Source organism: Branchiostoma floridae, chromosome 1 (genome assembly GCF_000003815.2).
Source record: "Branchiostoma floridae strain S238N-H82 chromosome 1, Bfl_VNyyK, whole genome shotgun sequence".
Lineage (NCBI taxonomy): Eukaryota > Metazoa > Chordata > Leptocardii > Amphioxiformes > Branchiostomatidae > Branchiostoma > Branchiostoma floridae.
In genome coordinates this window covers 18614001-18631597 of record NC_049979.1, presented here as the reverse complement: position 1 = coordinate 18631597, position 17597 = coordinate 18614001, and the positions used below count along the sequence as shown (strand labels likewise).

General features: G+C 41.4%; 2 protein-coding genes across 2 annotated transcripts in view; one reads left to right on the top strand and one right to left on the bottom strand.

Annotated features, from left to right (window-relative positions):
* The window catches only part of LOC118411261 (nesprin-1-like), a gene marked incomplete in the record, with an annotated part of 114399 nt that extends 100385 nt beyond the window's left edge, over positions 1-14014 (top strand). The window contains 17 exon segments of the mRNA XM_035813467.1: positions 3307-3469; positions 3714-3901; positions 4007-4157; positions 4324-4499; positions 4759-4903; positions 5127-5318; positions 6064-6169; positions 7224-7397; positions 8093-8241; positions 8400-8514; positions 8721-8926; positions 9059-9262; positions 9531-9656; positions 9933-10145; positions 10308-10643; positions 11009-11052; positions 12988-14014. Of these exon segments, the coding sequence (XP_035669360.1) occupies positions 3307-3469; positions 3714-3901; positions 4007-4157; positions 4324-4499; positions 4759-4903; positions 5127-5318; positions 6064-6169; positions 7224-7397; positions 8093-8241; positions 8400-8514; positions 8721-8926; positions 9059-9262; positions 9531-9656; positions 9933-10145; positions 10308-10643; positions 11009-11052; positions 12988-13228 (2929 nt within the window).
* Positions 14015-14339: 325 nt separating this feature from the next.
* The window catches only part of LOC118426196 (estrogen receptor beta-like), a gene marked incomplete in the record, with an annotated part of 8052 nt that continues 4794 nt past the window's right edge, over positions 14340-17597 (bottom strand). The window contains 5 exon segments of the mRNA XM_035835463.1: positions 14340-15545; positions 15736-15893; positions 16126-16267; positions 16484-16891; positions 17023-17139. Coding sequence (XP_035691356.1) covers positions 15235-15545; positions 15736-15893; positions 16126-16267; positions 16484-16891; positions 17023-17139 — 1136 coding nt within the window.

The following is a 17597-nucleotide window of genomic DNA, read 5'->3' as shown; positions in this document are numbered from 1 at the left end:
GGGCTTGATGATGAAACAGCCCAGATTATTTTTCTCCATCTCCTGGTAACATTGTTGGATCCCATTCAGAAGAGGTTGGATCTGTGACACATGGTAAATCCTGCCTGCTTTGGGCCTGACAGCCGAGTCACACATGAGAGGTGGCCAGATTAATGTGGTCTCCATCCCCCATGGAAAGCCCTTTATTCCACCATGGAAAGAAGAAAATGGGATGGACTCTCATCATAAATCTCCCAGATTGTTCCTTCCCCCCTACATCACATCTGAATGCCAGAGACAAACCTCCTGCTCAAATAGGTCAATTCTGGCAAATATGATTTTCCATTTAAATTAAAACATAGAATTTATGGTCATTGGAATTAAAAGTTTCATTTAATAAGACCTGTCAAGACAATCTGTGAAGTTTTATTGCGCCATAAATCACCCCTTGTAGTCAAATGATTGGCCCAATTATTCTCACTATTGTACTTCACAGCTTTCTTCATTAGTTACAGTGTGTAAATTGGTGAATACACATTTGTGTGATAGGCATTAAAGATGTGTATTGCTTGTGTATCTATTGTATTATCATGAGCTAAATGAAGGATTACACTTTGCAGGTTTGCTGCAGAAGGGTTGATTTATATAGTCTTGGCAGCTAGCACTGTAATTGAGTTGTTATCAGAGATTTAGTGTAATTGCCTGTAATGAATTTGGATTAATGGTGTAATTCTTGTTATTCAGTCATGTGTCTATTAGCAGTTTGTTCCTAAAGTTCATGCTGACTATTAATCAGGATGAAGTAGGGTTGGAGATATTGTACAAGGCGAGGTCTGCTCATTGTTTGTATTTCCAAACATGTAGAGAGAATATTGGAGTTAATGAAACTTTGTTCATTACAAGCAACTACCATTATGGCAATGACTTTTCTGCAGGGCTATGGAAAGTATGGGGAGCCATGAGAAAATGCCATGTTGATCAGAATGTAAAGGTTACTATATAATAACTCTGTCCAGATGTCAATTAACAACTTAAGATCTGATCCAGAGAGTCCCAAATTCAACATGTGTGTTTTAAAATTCAACGAAAAATTAATGATAGAAAATAGCTAATACATTGTGTGTATTATGTTTTTGCACCAATGCAGAAACTATGGTTGGACAAAGAAGTAGCTCTCAGATTTGACTAAGCTTTATAGATGCTATATAAAGCTTAGTAGATGCGATATCTGTTACATGTACGTTACTCATTCAAATTTGTGGGCCTTGAATATGCACTTGTCTAGTCCTGTTGGCTGATATGTAGGCAGTATTATACTGTCTTTATCCAGTTTCTTTAACACTCAAACCCAGACATATTTCATTAACTCTGGATTAAGTTCTAAAAATATCGCTCAAATTTACCTGAATAATTCATGATTACCAGATGTCCATTAAAGAGAAATAATTCATCAGCACTACTTTTATACAGAAGTTTAGTGTTACACCAGACAGAAAAGATAGTGCATATATCTGTCGTTTGTTCCAGATTTAGAGAGTTCATACTCTCTCAACATTTTGCATTATTGATGACAAAGGATAACACAGCATTTCGGATTTGTTGCCCCCACCCTCACCCTCACCTCCTGAACAGTTGGTTCTGATCTGTCATATGGGTGATGACAACTACCCATTTACAGAAGCAAAAACTTCTTGAAGTTGTTTCATATGTCATCATTAACAAGTCTTTCAAGGCCATTGATTTTTTTGGATTGAGAATATCCCTGTGTAGAGGGGCATTTAACTCAGTGGTTCATAAAAAAGTAAACTTTCTCAGCTATCTCATAACGTACCAGATAGAGGTGTGTCATCCCTCTGTCCCACCCTGCTGGATGATGGATGAGGTCCAAATTGGTGTGGAATTATCAATTTGCACATTCATTTGTCCTGAATGGTCAGTACCCAGGGGAAGGGAGGGACCCTAATCCCTCCCCTGACCAATGCTGCAGCAGTGGGGCATCCATCATCAATGCATGGCAGCCTGCTGATACCTGGCCATCCACTCACCATCGCCACGGCAACCGCCAGGGGGAAATTAATTTCTGTTACTCTGGATGACATTTGGTCCTCCTGAATTATTCATCCAGTTTGTCCAGTCAGTTAAACTGTAATTATTTATTAATGAAAATTTAAGTCCCCCCAGGCAATTGTAAAGCATGAAGTTTTACAAGGTATTACATTGTACATTTTGTACAGGCCTGCATTGCACAAAAAGGTCAGCAACCAGCAAAACTACTCTGTAACGTTCGTTACATGTAGTACAGTCATCTTGCACAATACATTGCAGTCATCTTGGTAGCCTGGATACCAGACCCCAACCTCATTTTTTTTAAAGATACTTTTGAGATCGGGCTGGGGTTTGGTAACCAGGCTATCATCTTGGTTGTTTGAATTGTTCTAAACCATGCAGGCTACTGTTAATAGAACCTTTTAGAATGGACCTTGTTGGCACTCATTTTTACGCTTTAAGAGAGGAACACTGGTAGCATGTTATCATCAGTCAAGTTCCGACATTTTTATTTAGTCTATTGTCACAATTGTCATCACCTCTGTGCTCCAACCTCTGCTTAATATATTTTTCCAAAAAAAGAAGGAATTTCAAAGTTAGACTTAGTACACTATGCCCTGCATACATATTTAGAGTCATTGTTTTGTTTTTAGATTAGAGGTCACATAGACCTCATTTTCTATTCATTGTTTCATTAAGATGTTACACCCTTTTGGCCACAAACATAAATCATTTGTCTCCGCTCCTATTCTTATTGTTTCACTCACTGGTTCGGCTTAAGTGAGTCAATGGGACAAAAAATGCAGTCAAACAGGAAAAACATCATACAGCCTCTGCAAGGGAACAGCCCATTGAGCTGCTGGTTAGGGTTACTCAGACCATGCTGAAGCAGGGTTCCCTCCAGCTTGAAAACTTTTACTCTTGAGATTTATCTATTCAGACAAGTAGAAGTACATTTAATTTCTGCCCTTCAAGAATGTTTCAACCAATAAGGAATTAGCTATATCAAACTTTGAGTATGTAGCAGTAGCACCATCTTACTCTTAGTCATGTTGTGCCAGTGTACCCTAATTAGCACCTGTTAAAGAGTGGACAGGCCCAGCTCCCTGCAGGTCACAAATCTAGGGCTATTTATATAATAAGTGGTTGTAGTGTAAAAGTTAGGAGATGTGAAAATTGAAAACTGCTGGCATTGTGGTGTTGTTTTGCAACAGTAACTGCAGACTGTCTATGATTATAAATCAATTCACCATGGTTTGTGTTATACCATCTTGCTTATAGAGTCAAGAAGCTGAAAGAAACTTTGACAGCTGTCCAACAGTTAGAAAACAACATGAACAGCCTTCGGAGCTGGTTATCAGAGATCGAGCAGGTGTTGTCCCATCCTGTGGTGTATGAGAGCTGTGACGCCACAGAGATACAGAGGAAACTTCAGGAACAACAGGTATGAATGGCTGCTGCAATTAAAGACATTAAAAACTGATGCTTTTCTCTAATGCTGATGAAGGTGTGTTTATAACACCTAAAATGCAAGTACAAGGCAGATACATTTAGTTACAAGGAAAGATCAAATTACATGTTTTGTATACTGTTAAAGCACACCTAGTTATAGCAAGTGACTGTCACATCTTTGGGTTCCTTTTTTTATATTACTACATGTACCTATTTCTTCACGTATTGTTCATTAGGAGCTTCAGAAGGACATAGAGAAACATAGCACAGGTGTTGCCTCTGTGTTAAACCTGTGTGAGGTGCTACTGCATGACTGTGATGCCTGTGCCACTGATGCTGAGTGTGAGTCCATCCAGCTAGCCACACGCACACTGGACAGGCGGTGGAGAAACATCTGTGCTCTGTCCATGGAGAGAAGACTCAGGTGGGAACTTGTCTATGAAAAGTGGATTTGTGTGTTGTGTACCATCCTTGAGTATTTGTTAACTCTCTGTGTTTAAGTTAATAAGATTGTTTCCTGTCTATTTAGAATTGAGGAGACCTGGAGGCTATGGCAGAAGTTCCAGGAAGACTACCAGAGGTTTGAACACTGGCTGCAGGAGAGCGAGAGGACTGCAGCCTACCCCAACTCTGGACATGTCACCTGTACAGTCATGAAAGAGGAGGTCAAGAAATACGAAGTAAGTATTAAATGCCGAGTTTGGTGAAAAATCCTACTTTGAACAAGTATCTTTCAAAATGGCCACCAAGAATTCATTTGTAAGCAAGTCAGGAAGGCTTCATATTATGAATTGTAGTAGGGAACTACTAGTATCTGGATTTGTAAACTTGTTATCTATTCTACAGGCATTCCAAAGAAAAATCCATGAGGGCCTGACTCAACTGGAACTTCTGAACAAGCAGTACCGGCGGTTAGCCAGGGAGAGTAGAACAGACACATCCAACAAGCTGAAGGGCATGGTACATGATGCCAACCATAGATGGGACTCTCTGTCCAAGAGAGTCAACTGTATCCTCAGAAGGTTTGCTTCATTCCTCATTATACCTGTTATCCCTTCCTTTGGACTTTGTAGTGCTTAGTTTGGAAATTTCATCTGATTCAAGCTGAAATTTGACAAGCCAATAGATGCCAGTTGCTTCACATATTTTTTAACAGTTATACTATGTATTCGCTGCCATTTGAAACATTCAATGTAATAGCAGGCAAATTGTTTGAGTATTATGAACAGTGTTGACAAGTATGTTCCTGTAACATTTGCTGGACTATCTCCCTCCTGACAGGTTGAAGCATGCCCTTGGTCTGCGGGAGGAGTTTGAGACCACTCGGGAAAGCCTGCTGGTGTGGCTAACAGAGATGGACCTTCAGCTCACCAACATGGAGCACTTCTCAGACTGTGACGTGGCTGCCAAAATCAAACAGATGAAGGTTAATGTCAGCATTTCCTATCAGTCTGACAGAAACCTTAAGAACAACAAATGGTCCACTCAGCATAGAACTTAAGAAGCCTGTAACCTCTATATTATCTGCTGCTGTCTACATGTCATGCAGAAGTATTAATGCTTTATGTAGACCAGACTTCCTTCCATCACAGTTTAGTGCTTGTGTGACTAAAACCCGAATCCTCACCACCTCTGTCCTACCACTCCAGGCATTCCAGCAGGAGATTGACCTCCTGTCCAGTAAGCTGGAGTACCTGGACACGCTGGGTCTGCACCTGATGCAGAAGTGTGAGGGGGAGGACGCTGTGGTCATTCAGGATGAACTGGACGACTTCCACAGGTTCTGTGGGGAGGTCTTCAACAGGGTGTACAAGTACCACACCAGGCTCACCAAACTCAAGGTAACACTTTTCCTCATGTCATCTGAAAACATGCCTACATGTACGTTATGACCATTTACTAAAAGGTATCAAAGGTGAGCTGCCTTGTTGAAGGTGGTTTCTTTCTACATAAGGTGAATAGTTTCAAATCAAATATACATAACATCAACTCCAAGTGTCCACACTACTCACCACATTCCCTCATGTCACCAACCATTTGGCCTAGTGTCATCATTAATGCCAGTTGACCATGCTTCCTCATATCATGTTCCACCTTCATCTATCATATTTCATACCTCCCTTCATGTGGTAAACCCTGACCATGAGGTAGTCACTAGTTATTCCAAAAGGTGAAACAGATACGGGTTATTATTTTAGGCTTCCCCTTCTTTGGTGTAGTATTCTACCAATGTGACAACGTAAAGGTTATGTATGTGAGAAAACAGGTGATGCCTAACAAACAAGGCTAGTATTACATGGAAAGACACAGAGTTATGGAAAATGTAATATGGAGTTAGATTGATTGGCTCAGGTTATGTATCCATAGATAGCGGATTAGGCCAATTTGTAACTGTCTTGTGAGCAAGATATTAGATTGTCCTTACTATGACTAAATAAATACTGCTCATATTTCAGAAATGACCTGGTCACATATCAAACAGATACCCAGTGAATCTCTCAAGATCATCAGGTTTGACAGGAACGTATGTCAACAGAAATTCAGAGTTATTTGTGTCTTCATTTACCCTATCACCTTACCTTTCAGGCCGAGCATCCAGACATTGAGATGGAAGAAATTGAGGCCTCTGGTGGGCTGGAAACCTACAAATTAGACAGTGGGATCCCCTCAGAAAGACTAACACCTCACTCAGGTAATCATATATAAGGGGAATTGAGCATGGGTTGTTTTGATAGTCATTAAATGTATGTGTTTGGACTTCAGGGTACATTTGACATCTAAGAAGGCGCAGTTGGCCTTGTACTCCTCATGTTTCTGCCCATAGTCGCCATCCTGGCTGGTCTTCAAATGCTGAATGCTATATTTGTTATTCGATTCATCCAATGGCCATATTCGGTAGTGTGTTTGTAGAATGTAGTTGTTGTGGGCATAACTCTGAATATGTAAATGTCAAGCGCTCTATTCTAATTTATACTAGACACGTAAACCACATGTGTTACATGCACATGTACGTGCCTGTGATGTGCTGGTATTTTGAGCTGAAAGCCACCATTGAAGACATAGCAATCCCTCTGGCTTGGATCTTTGCCAGTACTAAAGTACTTAATGTATGCAGTGAGGTTGACAATGTGTGCAGCTTTCTACATCTTAAAATTGTGAGGGAAACACAGATTTTAAGATTCTGATACGTCAATACACTTGACAGTTACAACTGTGATACTAACTGGGGAAGAGTATTTAATTTTCATGATTTCAACACAGCAATGATGACATTGCAACATTCTCTACTTGTGTTTGTAAACATAATTATGCTAAACAGATGTGATCTAAAGTGTAAAATGTATGTCCCTCCAGACCAGACATTGTATGATTGTAATTCTCTGTCAGTCAGCTTATCTGTGTAAAAATCTTGCTTTTTGTAGAATGAACACAAATTAGAGTTTTGTAGAGAGTCACTGATTTAGTGTACGAGTCAGGATACTATTAATACCTGATGTTGTGGATGTATTGTGTTTACTGATAATCGTCCCTGTCATGCCTGAGAAACCAAAATACATTATGTAACTGTATTTTAGATGCTGTGGTTGGTGCATGGATGTTGTGATTTATGACTTCTGCTGTTGTACCCTGTATTGTTGTTGTATCTGTGATTTTGCTGTGACTGACATGAGTTAGAAATCCGAGTCACCCCAGCCATGATAGCGTGAGTGTAGATGGCGGCATTGATCCTTGCGTACCTATCCCAGGGCCGGGGACACCCCGAGCTAACAGGTCCTCTGGCCGGGGCACCCCTGCCAGTGTGGAGTCCCTGGACTGGGACATGTATGGCCTGGAGAAGCTGCCCAGTGGCTCTGCTGACAACTCCCTCCCAGCCAGTCAGGATGCTGTAGAGAATGGCTTACATGAGTCTGTTAGAGAAGGTAGTGTGGCACAAGGGTGGGCTGATGGGGGGCACTGCACTGCGTTTCCTTCTCAACTGTATCAAATAACATGATTGTAGCTGCTCATCATGTATACATACCATGTATATGTAGTCCTCCTTCAACAACACCTGCCAATATTTCTCAATGAATACTTGAGAAATACTGGAATGCTAAATCTCTAGCAATTTTAATGGCCATGTTATCTGTTGCAGTTGAGAGGGAAAATTTGTATCCTTTGTTTCTTCTGTAACCATTACCACCAACTTATGTAATATTTCTGCATGACTAATTTTGATGTGAAGTTGCACATTTCCAGTAATGCATGTTGCAGAATTTATTTTTGCCACATTGGGGCAGGTTCTATTTTTGCACCTTAGAATGGTTCTTATGTTCTGTTTGCCATCAACTAACATTTTGTCTTTCTTTGTCAATAATGTTTTTAAGAATACCATGTTTTGTTAATGTTTTTGTTTTGTTTTGATTATCTTAAGTTAAGTCTATACATTTTGTCAGTCAGATATTTGACATAAATCAGTCCACCTCTGTGTACAGATATACCTAAAGGACCGGGCAAACTCTCTCTGTCTCTCCCTTCTCTCACCACAGGTAGGGTGTCTGATGAATAAGTGTTCTGTGAGACATCTCATTACTATATAAAAAAGATATTCATGCAGTTGTGAACATTTGTACAGGTGAAGCCAGACATAAACACATGGAGCAGCAGTTGCTGAACCTGGCCCGGTTATTGGAGAGTGCTCACGATAAACTTGGCAACACTGAGGCCATGATGAACTGTGCCATCCCTATGGGACCAGATGTCCAGGACACATACCATGACTATGTAAGCCTCTTTGGACATTTCAATATTCCTTCAACAAGGTTACATGGGTGCATCTTCAGCAGAAGATTTGTATAGTCTGGTGAACCAGAAATTTAATGTCGTCCTTTACTTCACATAATTTTATCATCTGTCTAACTTAAGATCCCACATCCCTACAGGTTAAGCTTCTGTCCGCCTGCCAGTCCTGTATAGAGAACATCAGACACATCCGAGACTACCTAACAGAAAACCCTCACCTGTCTCGTGGAGCCACCAGTGACCAGCAGCTAGCAGGTACACTTTACAGCATTCCTCTCATGAAAAGTACCAGCCTTGATCTAATATTTTGCCTGATGTTTTTCTTAAGGGCATTATTAGCATGTTAAATACATGTAGCAACTCATCCCTAAAACTGTACAGTGTTGAAAGCAAGGATGTGGTCACCCTAGTGCATACGTCTGGTTTACATGTCTAGTTAAGACTTGACTGTGTTTGCCCAGGTGTTCTGGACAGGTGGGACTCCATGAAACAGGCTGCCATGCAGAAGCAGACAAAACTCAAACAGGCCTGTCAGCAGTGGAACCAGTTTCAGTCGGACCTGAACAACATCATGTTGTGGTTGAACGAAGCTGAGGCGCTGCTCAGGGAACAGGAACAAGTGGCTGGAGACATCCACTCCCTGGAGATACAGATCAAGACACACAGGGTCAGTATCCCCCTCTACATAGATGTTCAGTGTTGAGTTGGACATCTGTTACATTGAGATTTGTTTAGAAAGTAGTATATCATAAAACATGTGAAAGTCACAAACTGACATGTTTTCCTCACCACCCGACAGGAGTTCCTGGCCGCATTGGATCTCAGGAAAGCCATTGTCATGTCTATCAACCTGTGCAGCCCTCAGTTCGTTCAGGGAGACTCTGAGCATGCTCAGAAACTCCGGGACAGACTGACACTGATGAACCACCGCTGGGAGGCTGTGTGCAATCATGCCGTGGAGTGGCAGAGGGCGCTACAAGTAGCACTGGTGCAATGTGCAGAAGTAAGTTTCTGTCATAATAGAATGTTGGACAAAAATTATAACAAAAGTGGACAAACATACATGCACATATAGGAAGTCTACAGTTCATTGTATCCTCATTTAGGTTTACCTGTGACAAAATAAAGTACTTAAGACAAGAGTTTTCACATTTCAGTCAGCAAGTAGTGGGTATGTTATACCTGACCACTCTCCTTAAATAAAAATGTCTTGTCTAAAGCTGTGTAATTTCAGGAACTGTAGTAATTACTCCCAACAATGTCTTGCCCAGGTCCAGAACACAGTAGCAGACCTGTTTGCCTGGCTGGATGATGTGGAGAGAAGGAAGAACAGGATAGATCCAATTGAGCTGGATGCATCACAGGCAACACTCAGGAAACAGTATAGGGCACTTCTGGTAAAGCAAATATGTCAGCATGACTCATCACTTAACATCATCTTAGTAGGAAACTCAAGGCTTCCTTGCAACTCAACAACATTGTGAAATGAAATATAGAACCTAATAGGTGTATGGCAAAATTTAACTACAAACCCTGTCAGTGTGTCTCTCTACATGTATTTTAGAGGCTCATGAACATTGTGAGGTTAGAAATGTAATCTGCAAAGTTGTTCTTTTCCCAATGCTTGTCTTCTACCAGTCATGTACTGACAGTATGCTGATGGTGATTCACAGAGACTAAAACAGGAGCTCCAGGATAACCAGCCCCGTGTGGCCGGCCTGAAGAGCACAGCAGACCAGCTCCTGGAGACTGCAGACAGCCAGGGCAGCCTGGAGATCAAGTCTAACCTGCACATCATCGACAACAGACTCCGTCTGCTGCTGGAGGTCATCTCTGCAGACCTGAAGCAGATAGAGGGGCTCGTAGATGTTTCTGCAGTCAGTTTGGTAGGTGACAATACGTTTTCTTGCAGTGCTGTGCAGCTTTGTGGGACATGTATGGTTTAATGTGCATGCATTATTTTGACTGTGGTACTGAACAGTTCACCCATAGTTTGATCTTGTGAAATATCAATACATTTTTATTTGTGTCTTTCCTCTTTACTGCAGACTCCAGAGAAAACTGTCACATTCAAGCTGGACCAATCAGCAGGCTCCTCCCCTGCGTCCTCCCCAGATGTGGATGAAGATGAGGACAGACACGGCTTCTACGGTGCAGCAGCTGCTGTGGGGATCCTGGCGGAGATGGACAACACTTACAACGAGGATGAGGATGATGACAGACACGGGTTCTACGGAGCAGCAGCGGCTGCAGGGATGATTGCTGAGACAGACAGCGGTCTGTTTGGGGTGGTGACTGGGGAGGGGCAGGTGGAGCTGGAGGGTGCTGATGCTGGGATGCTGGCCAGGCCTGGCAGGACAAGCACACCCATCTCCTCTGACAAGGTGGGAAATGTCATGTACATCATACTGAACATTCAAGCAAATCCTGATGAGGGTGTGGCTGAAGCCACTAGTACTATATTTAGGAACAAACAGACTTCATTTTTCTTGTAGCTTGAACAGAAAAATCTTACAATCTGTTGTGCATCTAAAATTGTTTTCAAAACATAACTAATATTGATAACCCATGTTCCCCTGGGAATAATTCAATTTTGTGTGAAATTTCTCTGATAACCCGTACTCTTGACAATACTGTAGGTGGTGTTTGGGAAGCTATCTTACTGAGCTATATTTTATGGGATACTGGTGAGTTCTGTAAGTGGTGATGGGTTAAAGGTGATGTGTGCTTCTGTCTGTCCTATCTGTAGGACTCTTCCTCTGAGGTGGTGGAAGATGTCTTAGACTCAGACAGGTAAGTCAGATCTCTTCTGGGCTTCTTGGTCCTGTCAGATGTTTGTCAAAACAGGGCCTTTAACCCGCATTTTGCTCTTTGTTACCATAACGTTAGCCTATGCTAAGTGTTTTCGGCATGCATTTTTTTGGCTTCTAGCATTGTTGTTGATGTGTTTTTTACTTTCTGGTTACCAGACAGATTTACATGTACCTTTATGTACATATGAGATACATAGTATTTTTCAAAATACCAAGCCTTCAGTAAGACTAATGCAGATTTTAAGTCATCGTGTAGCCTTATTTCCATTCTAAGTGTTGTGAATTGAGAGCTCTTTGGTAACAGGCCTTGTATTTGTATACTTTTTGTGTTCGTATATGGTGTTCGTTTGCTCATGTTGTTGTTATTTTACATGAAGTAATGATTCCCATTTTGTTTCATACATTTGAAAAGCAGGTCATGTTCTGTTGGTGATGCATAGTCAAGTTAACTCCCCTGCACTCTTCCCCGCATGTTGTTTCTTCCATTTCATGCCTCACACCTTTTGTATGCTATGTTGCATTTGGTGGTTTTGTTGTTAGCTGCATTACATACTCACCTCCTAACATTTCTGAACATCTCTGCTTTATCTCTGTGGAAGTAAGTGAGATCTTTCTTGCTCCCCCTATCTGATAGTACACTGTGCATCTCATGGTAAGAAATGTGCACAAAGCCCTTGTCACAAAAGCTAGGCAGATCTATTCATTAGAATGCCAACAATACTGGACTATATTTTACAAATACTGAACCACATTTTTTGGCCCCATGCATTCCGTGCCATTTGTGTGATGCAGCGGATGTTTAGTAGTGTAGCTGGCAATCTGGGTAAGACCATACAACATGTAGTACCTTCTGCTTACTAGGTAGCACTGTTAACATGATAGGTGCAGTTCACGATCCTGTGTGCAAACCTGACCTCCCTCCACTCCCACATTGTTCACTGGTCTGAAAGTCACTGTACCTGGGCTGTACCATTTTCCTTGGGGATGTCAAATGCCATAGCATGATTTCTCCAATGGAAATGATAACAGTCAGTAGGTAGTGAGCCTGGCTACCAGTGAGTGAAGGTGGGCGTGTCAGGTGGGGAGGAGTTGCACCATGATTGGGACCCTGTGACTGGGCAGACCCCCCCTGCATGGCTTGTGTAAACATGAGTGTTGCACGGCTAACTCAGCTTGTGTGTGGCCTTCCCCTCTGATTACAGTGAAACTGATGAAGCTGAGCGACAGCTCCCCCACGTTGTGCAGAGACTTCTCAGCTTTAAACCAAGGGTATCAGTACTCTCACTAACTTTGCAGACCAGCCATCCAATCACTCCAATCAGCCTACCTGCCACATGTAACAGAGATCAGCTAGAAGCATCATCCTGGTACAAACTTGTAAAAAAATTGAAGTGATTTCAGGCATAATCTGTATTTTTATAGACACTGAAACACTGCCAAACCACCAGAGTGTTTATGTTGTCTTCCTGTCAAGAATGTTGCCCTACATGTTGTCTGTAACAGTACCAGGACTGAAGCGACTACCTGAAACTTAACCGTTCAATTGTGGCTGCCATGATTTCTGTTGCCATTCAATGGTCAACAAACTCAACCCTGATCTGCAGCTTCTATAGTGGTCTAATGCATAGTACTTACCACACAGTAACCCATAATCCTTTGTGTGCTGGAAGTGTGCTTCACCAGCTGTTACTAGTTCTAATGCCATCTAGAGAAAACTATTAGATGCCATGTAGTTGTGTTTCCTGCTGCAGTAACCTTCCCTTTGAGTGTTTGTAGTGATGTGGTTTTGTTTGGCCCATGATTCATCAGCCATGATCTCTCCTCCATGCTATTACCCTGCCATCAATCAAGTTTATTTTTGCTCCACTTCTGATACCGTTAGCTTCAAGCACTGATCTGTCATGTGTCTGTTTAGTTCTGGTGAAGAAGATGCTGCCTACATGTGTGTTGATGATGATGAGGATGTTGAGCAGCGCCCAGGCTTCCTGAGGAGGGTGTTCCGTAAGGCCGTTCCCCTACAGATCCTGATGCTGCTGCTTGTGGGGACAGCCTGTCTGGTGCCGCTGTGTGAGGAGGACTATAACTGTGTGGTGGCACGCTGGGGGATGAGCCTACATCCCGTGCTCAGATACGTCAATGGCCCTCCACCAATGTAATGCTGACATCTTTCCTGTCAAAATGTTGCAGGGACAATTCTGCAGTTGGAACATTTTGATTTCCACCCAATGTGGGAACAATCAAAGGCAGCTTTTTTGGGTCCATTACTGAAAAGATCAAGTGTATTAAGGTACCACCAGTTGTGTATTGTAATGTTAATACCTCTACATGGTCACAAGCAGTTAACAAGCCACCTGCTCAGAAAAGGCACCGCAAAGATATGAAAAAGGAAATCTGTTGTACAAGAGTTTTAGGCAAATGTATAGTTTTATGCAAATCATGCCAGTGTTTTAAGATCCATCCACACATTTTACCACTATTAACTGTGAGTTATTTATTGCAGCTTCATTTGGGGCAGTTTGTGCTATGTAGGTGTTTTAGTCTTTGGTCTTTACCATGTAATGTTCTTATTGTACTACAAGATGCAATGTAACCTTATCTATTTGGAAGTGCTTGTTAGTGATAAGAGACCAAAGTCTATCAGTGTATTGTATTTGAATGTATGTTGCTTTTATTGGCTTGTTTTAATTTTCAAGTTTTGCAATTTGTCACATTATTTATTTTGACTGTTTTTGCTTTTTTACCTCATGTAGCCATTTTTAGTATCTTGTACTATAAGGTTGTAAAGAGATGGTTTATGTACAGGATTGTATGGAAGTTTAACAGAGAAATAAATATGAAGGAAATTAATGCCAAGTTATAGAGATGCTACAGATGCAATAGAGTAGCTCTGTGCCAGAAGGTACACGTGTACGATATAACATTGAATAAAGAGATTAAGCTGATTCCGTATTGTTCTGTCAATACTGACACATACACCCACCTATTTAACAACACACTTAGCATCCATTAGTTCAGTTTGTGGGACCCACCTCATCAGGACCTTACTTTCATTTCTTGGGGAGGGGGGATTATTTCAACATTGAACCGGAGTTAGTCTTCATCTAAAACTAATTATAGACTAGTACGAGTGGATATTTTCCCTGCTGCAACATACATGTAACTTCATGGTAGCTTATTTGGTACTGCTTTAATTACCTTGGATTTTGTAGAACGGCTGCAAACATAAATAAAGGACTAGACATAGACAGAATCAGCAGACAATTAAAATCCTTGGAACAGAAAACGTTTATTGTTCTGCTGTTTAAATACATTACCAAACAGCACATAATATACATCACTCTTCTCAGAAAATATACAATAAACAATACATCTTTAGTGTCTTCTGTAACCATATATATTCAACTTCAGCTATATAGGGGATCTATAATGTTAACTCTTTGCAAATGTTTCTTTTCTTTGGGAGATGCTTGACAGAGCTTTTGTGCATCTGATATTGCACATTAAATTCCACCCAATGACAGCACAAACACAAAAATACCCGCAAAAAACACAGTCCTTATTCCAACACTTATTTTTTAGCTGGCATGTTTGGGATGGTGGTGATTTCATTTCAGGAAAGGCTGTAATGTTTTCAAATGTGACATATCAGGTACAGAAATCTCACAAATCATATGATGTTTGTCTCTTTTTACTCTCCAGAAAGCCTGCCCTCCTCTTAACAAGCAAACATTCCAATACAGACTGTAGAGTAACACTTCCTATCAACAAAAGCTGATGCTTCTGTTCACTTTGGTCAGTGCTTTGGTAGGACACAAGGGTAAAACACTTGTGTAATCAAGGCCAAGTAACAGAACACCATCTCCGTTTGGACCATGCTTTGTCATTCAACTTGATACATAAGATTTTTTCTAACCAAAATCAACATCCAGGACTTAAACAATTCCACAAATGAATCACAGAACGTTTGTAATATTTCTTCTTTTTTTTCACACCCAACATCTGGGAAAAGTCAATTTTAAAAGAACAACATCTTTAATGTCTTAACTGATACTATCGGAACAGATCCTGTACTTTATTAACAACACAAAACAATAACTGTACAAAACAAAACACACATATACAATAGATGATATATACCGTTGTGTTTGTTATTCTATAGCAATCATCTCTCTTTCTCTGGGCTGCTGGCCACTTCATGGTGACCAGCCTGCTGGTCACGCTGGCCCTCAGACACCTGGTCAGTGAGAATGTCCAGGAGAATGTCATACAACGGGACCTTCAGACCATTTCTGACAGCGCCGAGGTGAGAGGATGCCCTGGCGCTCACCTGTCGCAGGTGTGATAGCAGCAGCAGCATCTTTGCAGGACGCCGTGAGCCCAGGGCGTGGCGTTCGCTGCAGACGTCCATCAGGGCATCTGTCAGGTCATCCTGCAGTTGGCGTACCTGGGTGTCACTTTCCAATCCCTTCAGAGCTGCTCATCAAAAACAAACAAATGATATTGATGAGTCTTCTTTTCCCAACCTAAATGTTGTAAACCAACCCCAAAGTAAAACTACAACAAAATTAAAACTGAAGCATATGTTTCTCACATCAGATACACATGTATAATTTCATATCAAGTATACCATCAGTAAACATCAAAAGTACTGAACCCAACTTACATCCATGAACAAGGGTGATGGCCTTTAAACACAGGTATTCTCTCCTCTGTAGATCAAACTCGTAGAACTTGGTAGCAATGGATAGGATTTGGTCACACATCTCTAGGACTTCCATATCGTCACCAGAAGAATTGTTTCTCCGGTTGGAAATGGTGTTTCTACAAAGAGACAAATCTTGAATTAGAAAACGCCACTTATATAACCTTACTTGCTACATATGGCACAAATATTCACATACATGAAAACACCTTGGGTGTTCAGCAGTTTTTGCACCAAAACAAAAGGAAAATTGCCATAGTACATATACAAACTGAAAGAGGAAGTCAGACAACACAGAGTCATTCATTTCATGAACTTAAATCTTTTACAGAATAAAAAGAGGTCACTGACCTGTTGACAAGGACTCCCCCAGACAGCAGCAGTTTCTCCCCCTTGTGTCTGATGGAGCACCACACCAGGTCCAGGATGAGCAGGTCGAGCCATGTGGACTCCATCAGTAGAACCTGGTCATTTAATGATAGCTTGGAGTACCCTGAAATGTGAAAAACAATCAAATATGTGAGACAAAGATTCAAACTTCTGTTGACTGCATCTTCCAGGTAGATTTAATTTCTAGAAGACCATATGAATGTATGAAACTATAAGCAAAACTAAGTATAACAGATGCAATACAGGTGTTCTCTTACAAAATTTGGCTCCACAATGTTAAGAAGTTATCTCACAATCTAAAGGACCGATCCCTTCATACCTGGAATTTTCTTCCCCCAGCAGATAATCCCAGTCAGCTCCCTGTCCACCAGGCTGCTGACTGACTCGATCAGTTCTGGGTTGGAGATTTCCTGCCAGTTGCCTGCCTGGTGGCCTGTGGGGTGATTCTCTTCTCCTCTATGTTCCCCTTCCTTGACGTCCAGGGCATCAATCAGTGCTTTTAGTCGCTGGTGAGAGGCCGTCCGCAATTCCCTTCCTGTTGAGCTGTCACCGTCGCTGTCAAAACTGTTATTTTCTGTAGGCGAGGCTGAGCGGGACTTGTCAAAGGCACTAGCTGAGGACGGGAGTGGTGATACTGAGGACTTACAGCTATCTGCTGTGGAACTCACGTCAATTTGGTTATGTGTCCGCTTTCTTCTGGGCCCTCTTCTCTCACCACTTCTTCGACCTGAAACATGAGATGTACAAATATCAATACAAAAATTCTCAAGCTTGTCAAAAATTTTGGATTGGATAAAAATCAAGAGGAGGTAATGATGAAATGAAAAAAACTGATATAAAGTAGGGCACCATTCTTACCGTCTTTGGTCATGCCCACCATGAGGCACTTTCTGTAGCGACAGGCCTGGCAGCTTTTTCGTCTATTCCTGTCAATGGTGCACTGGTTGGTGCCTGGGCAGATGTAATCTGTCTGACCTGAACACAGAGGAACCAGAGATTAAGCTTAAAAGAAGTCACTGACAGAGCTACTGGTACATGTTATTTGAAGAGTTAACAATGTATATAATGTTTCATCTTTCCAACTTGGAACTTTTGTTTACATTTTAAGTCAAGTGATTTTCCTTCCATGTTCCTCCATCCTTTTTATCTCTGGAGTTTCTGTATGTTAAAGGGCATCTTTTTTACTTTATGGACCAATAAGCCAACTTTGGAAGTCAAGTAGCATACCCAGTTTCAAAGTCCTGGTACAGGTCCTTTGAGAGGCACTGTTGTTGTTTTTTTAAGACACACGTTATTATCTACACACCTGACTGGGTTTTTCCATGTGATAGACATCATTTAGGTCATCATCCTACAGGTGCATTCCAGGTTGTGATAACCTACCAGACACTGGCTAATTATCTAATTACCTGTGCCAGTAAGTAACAATGGAT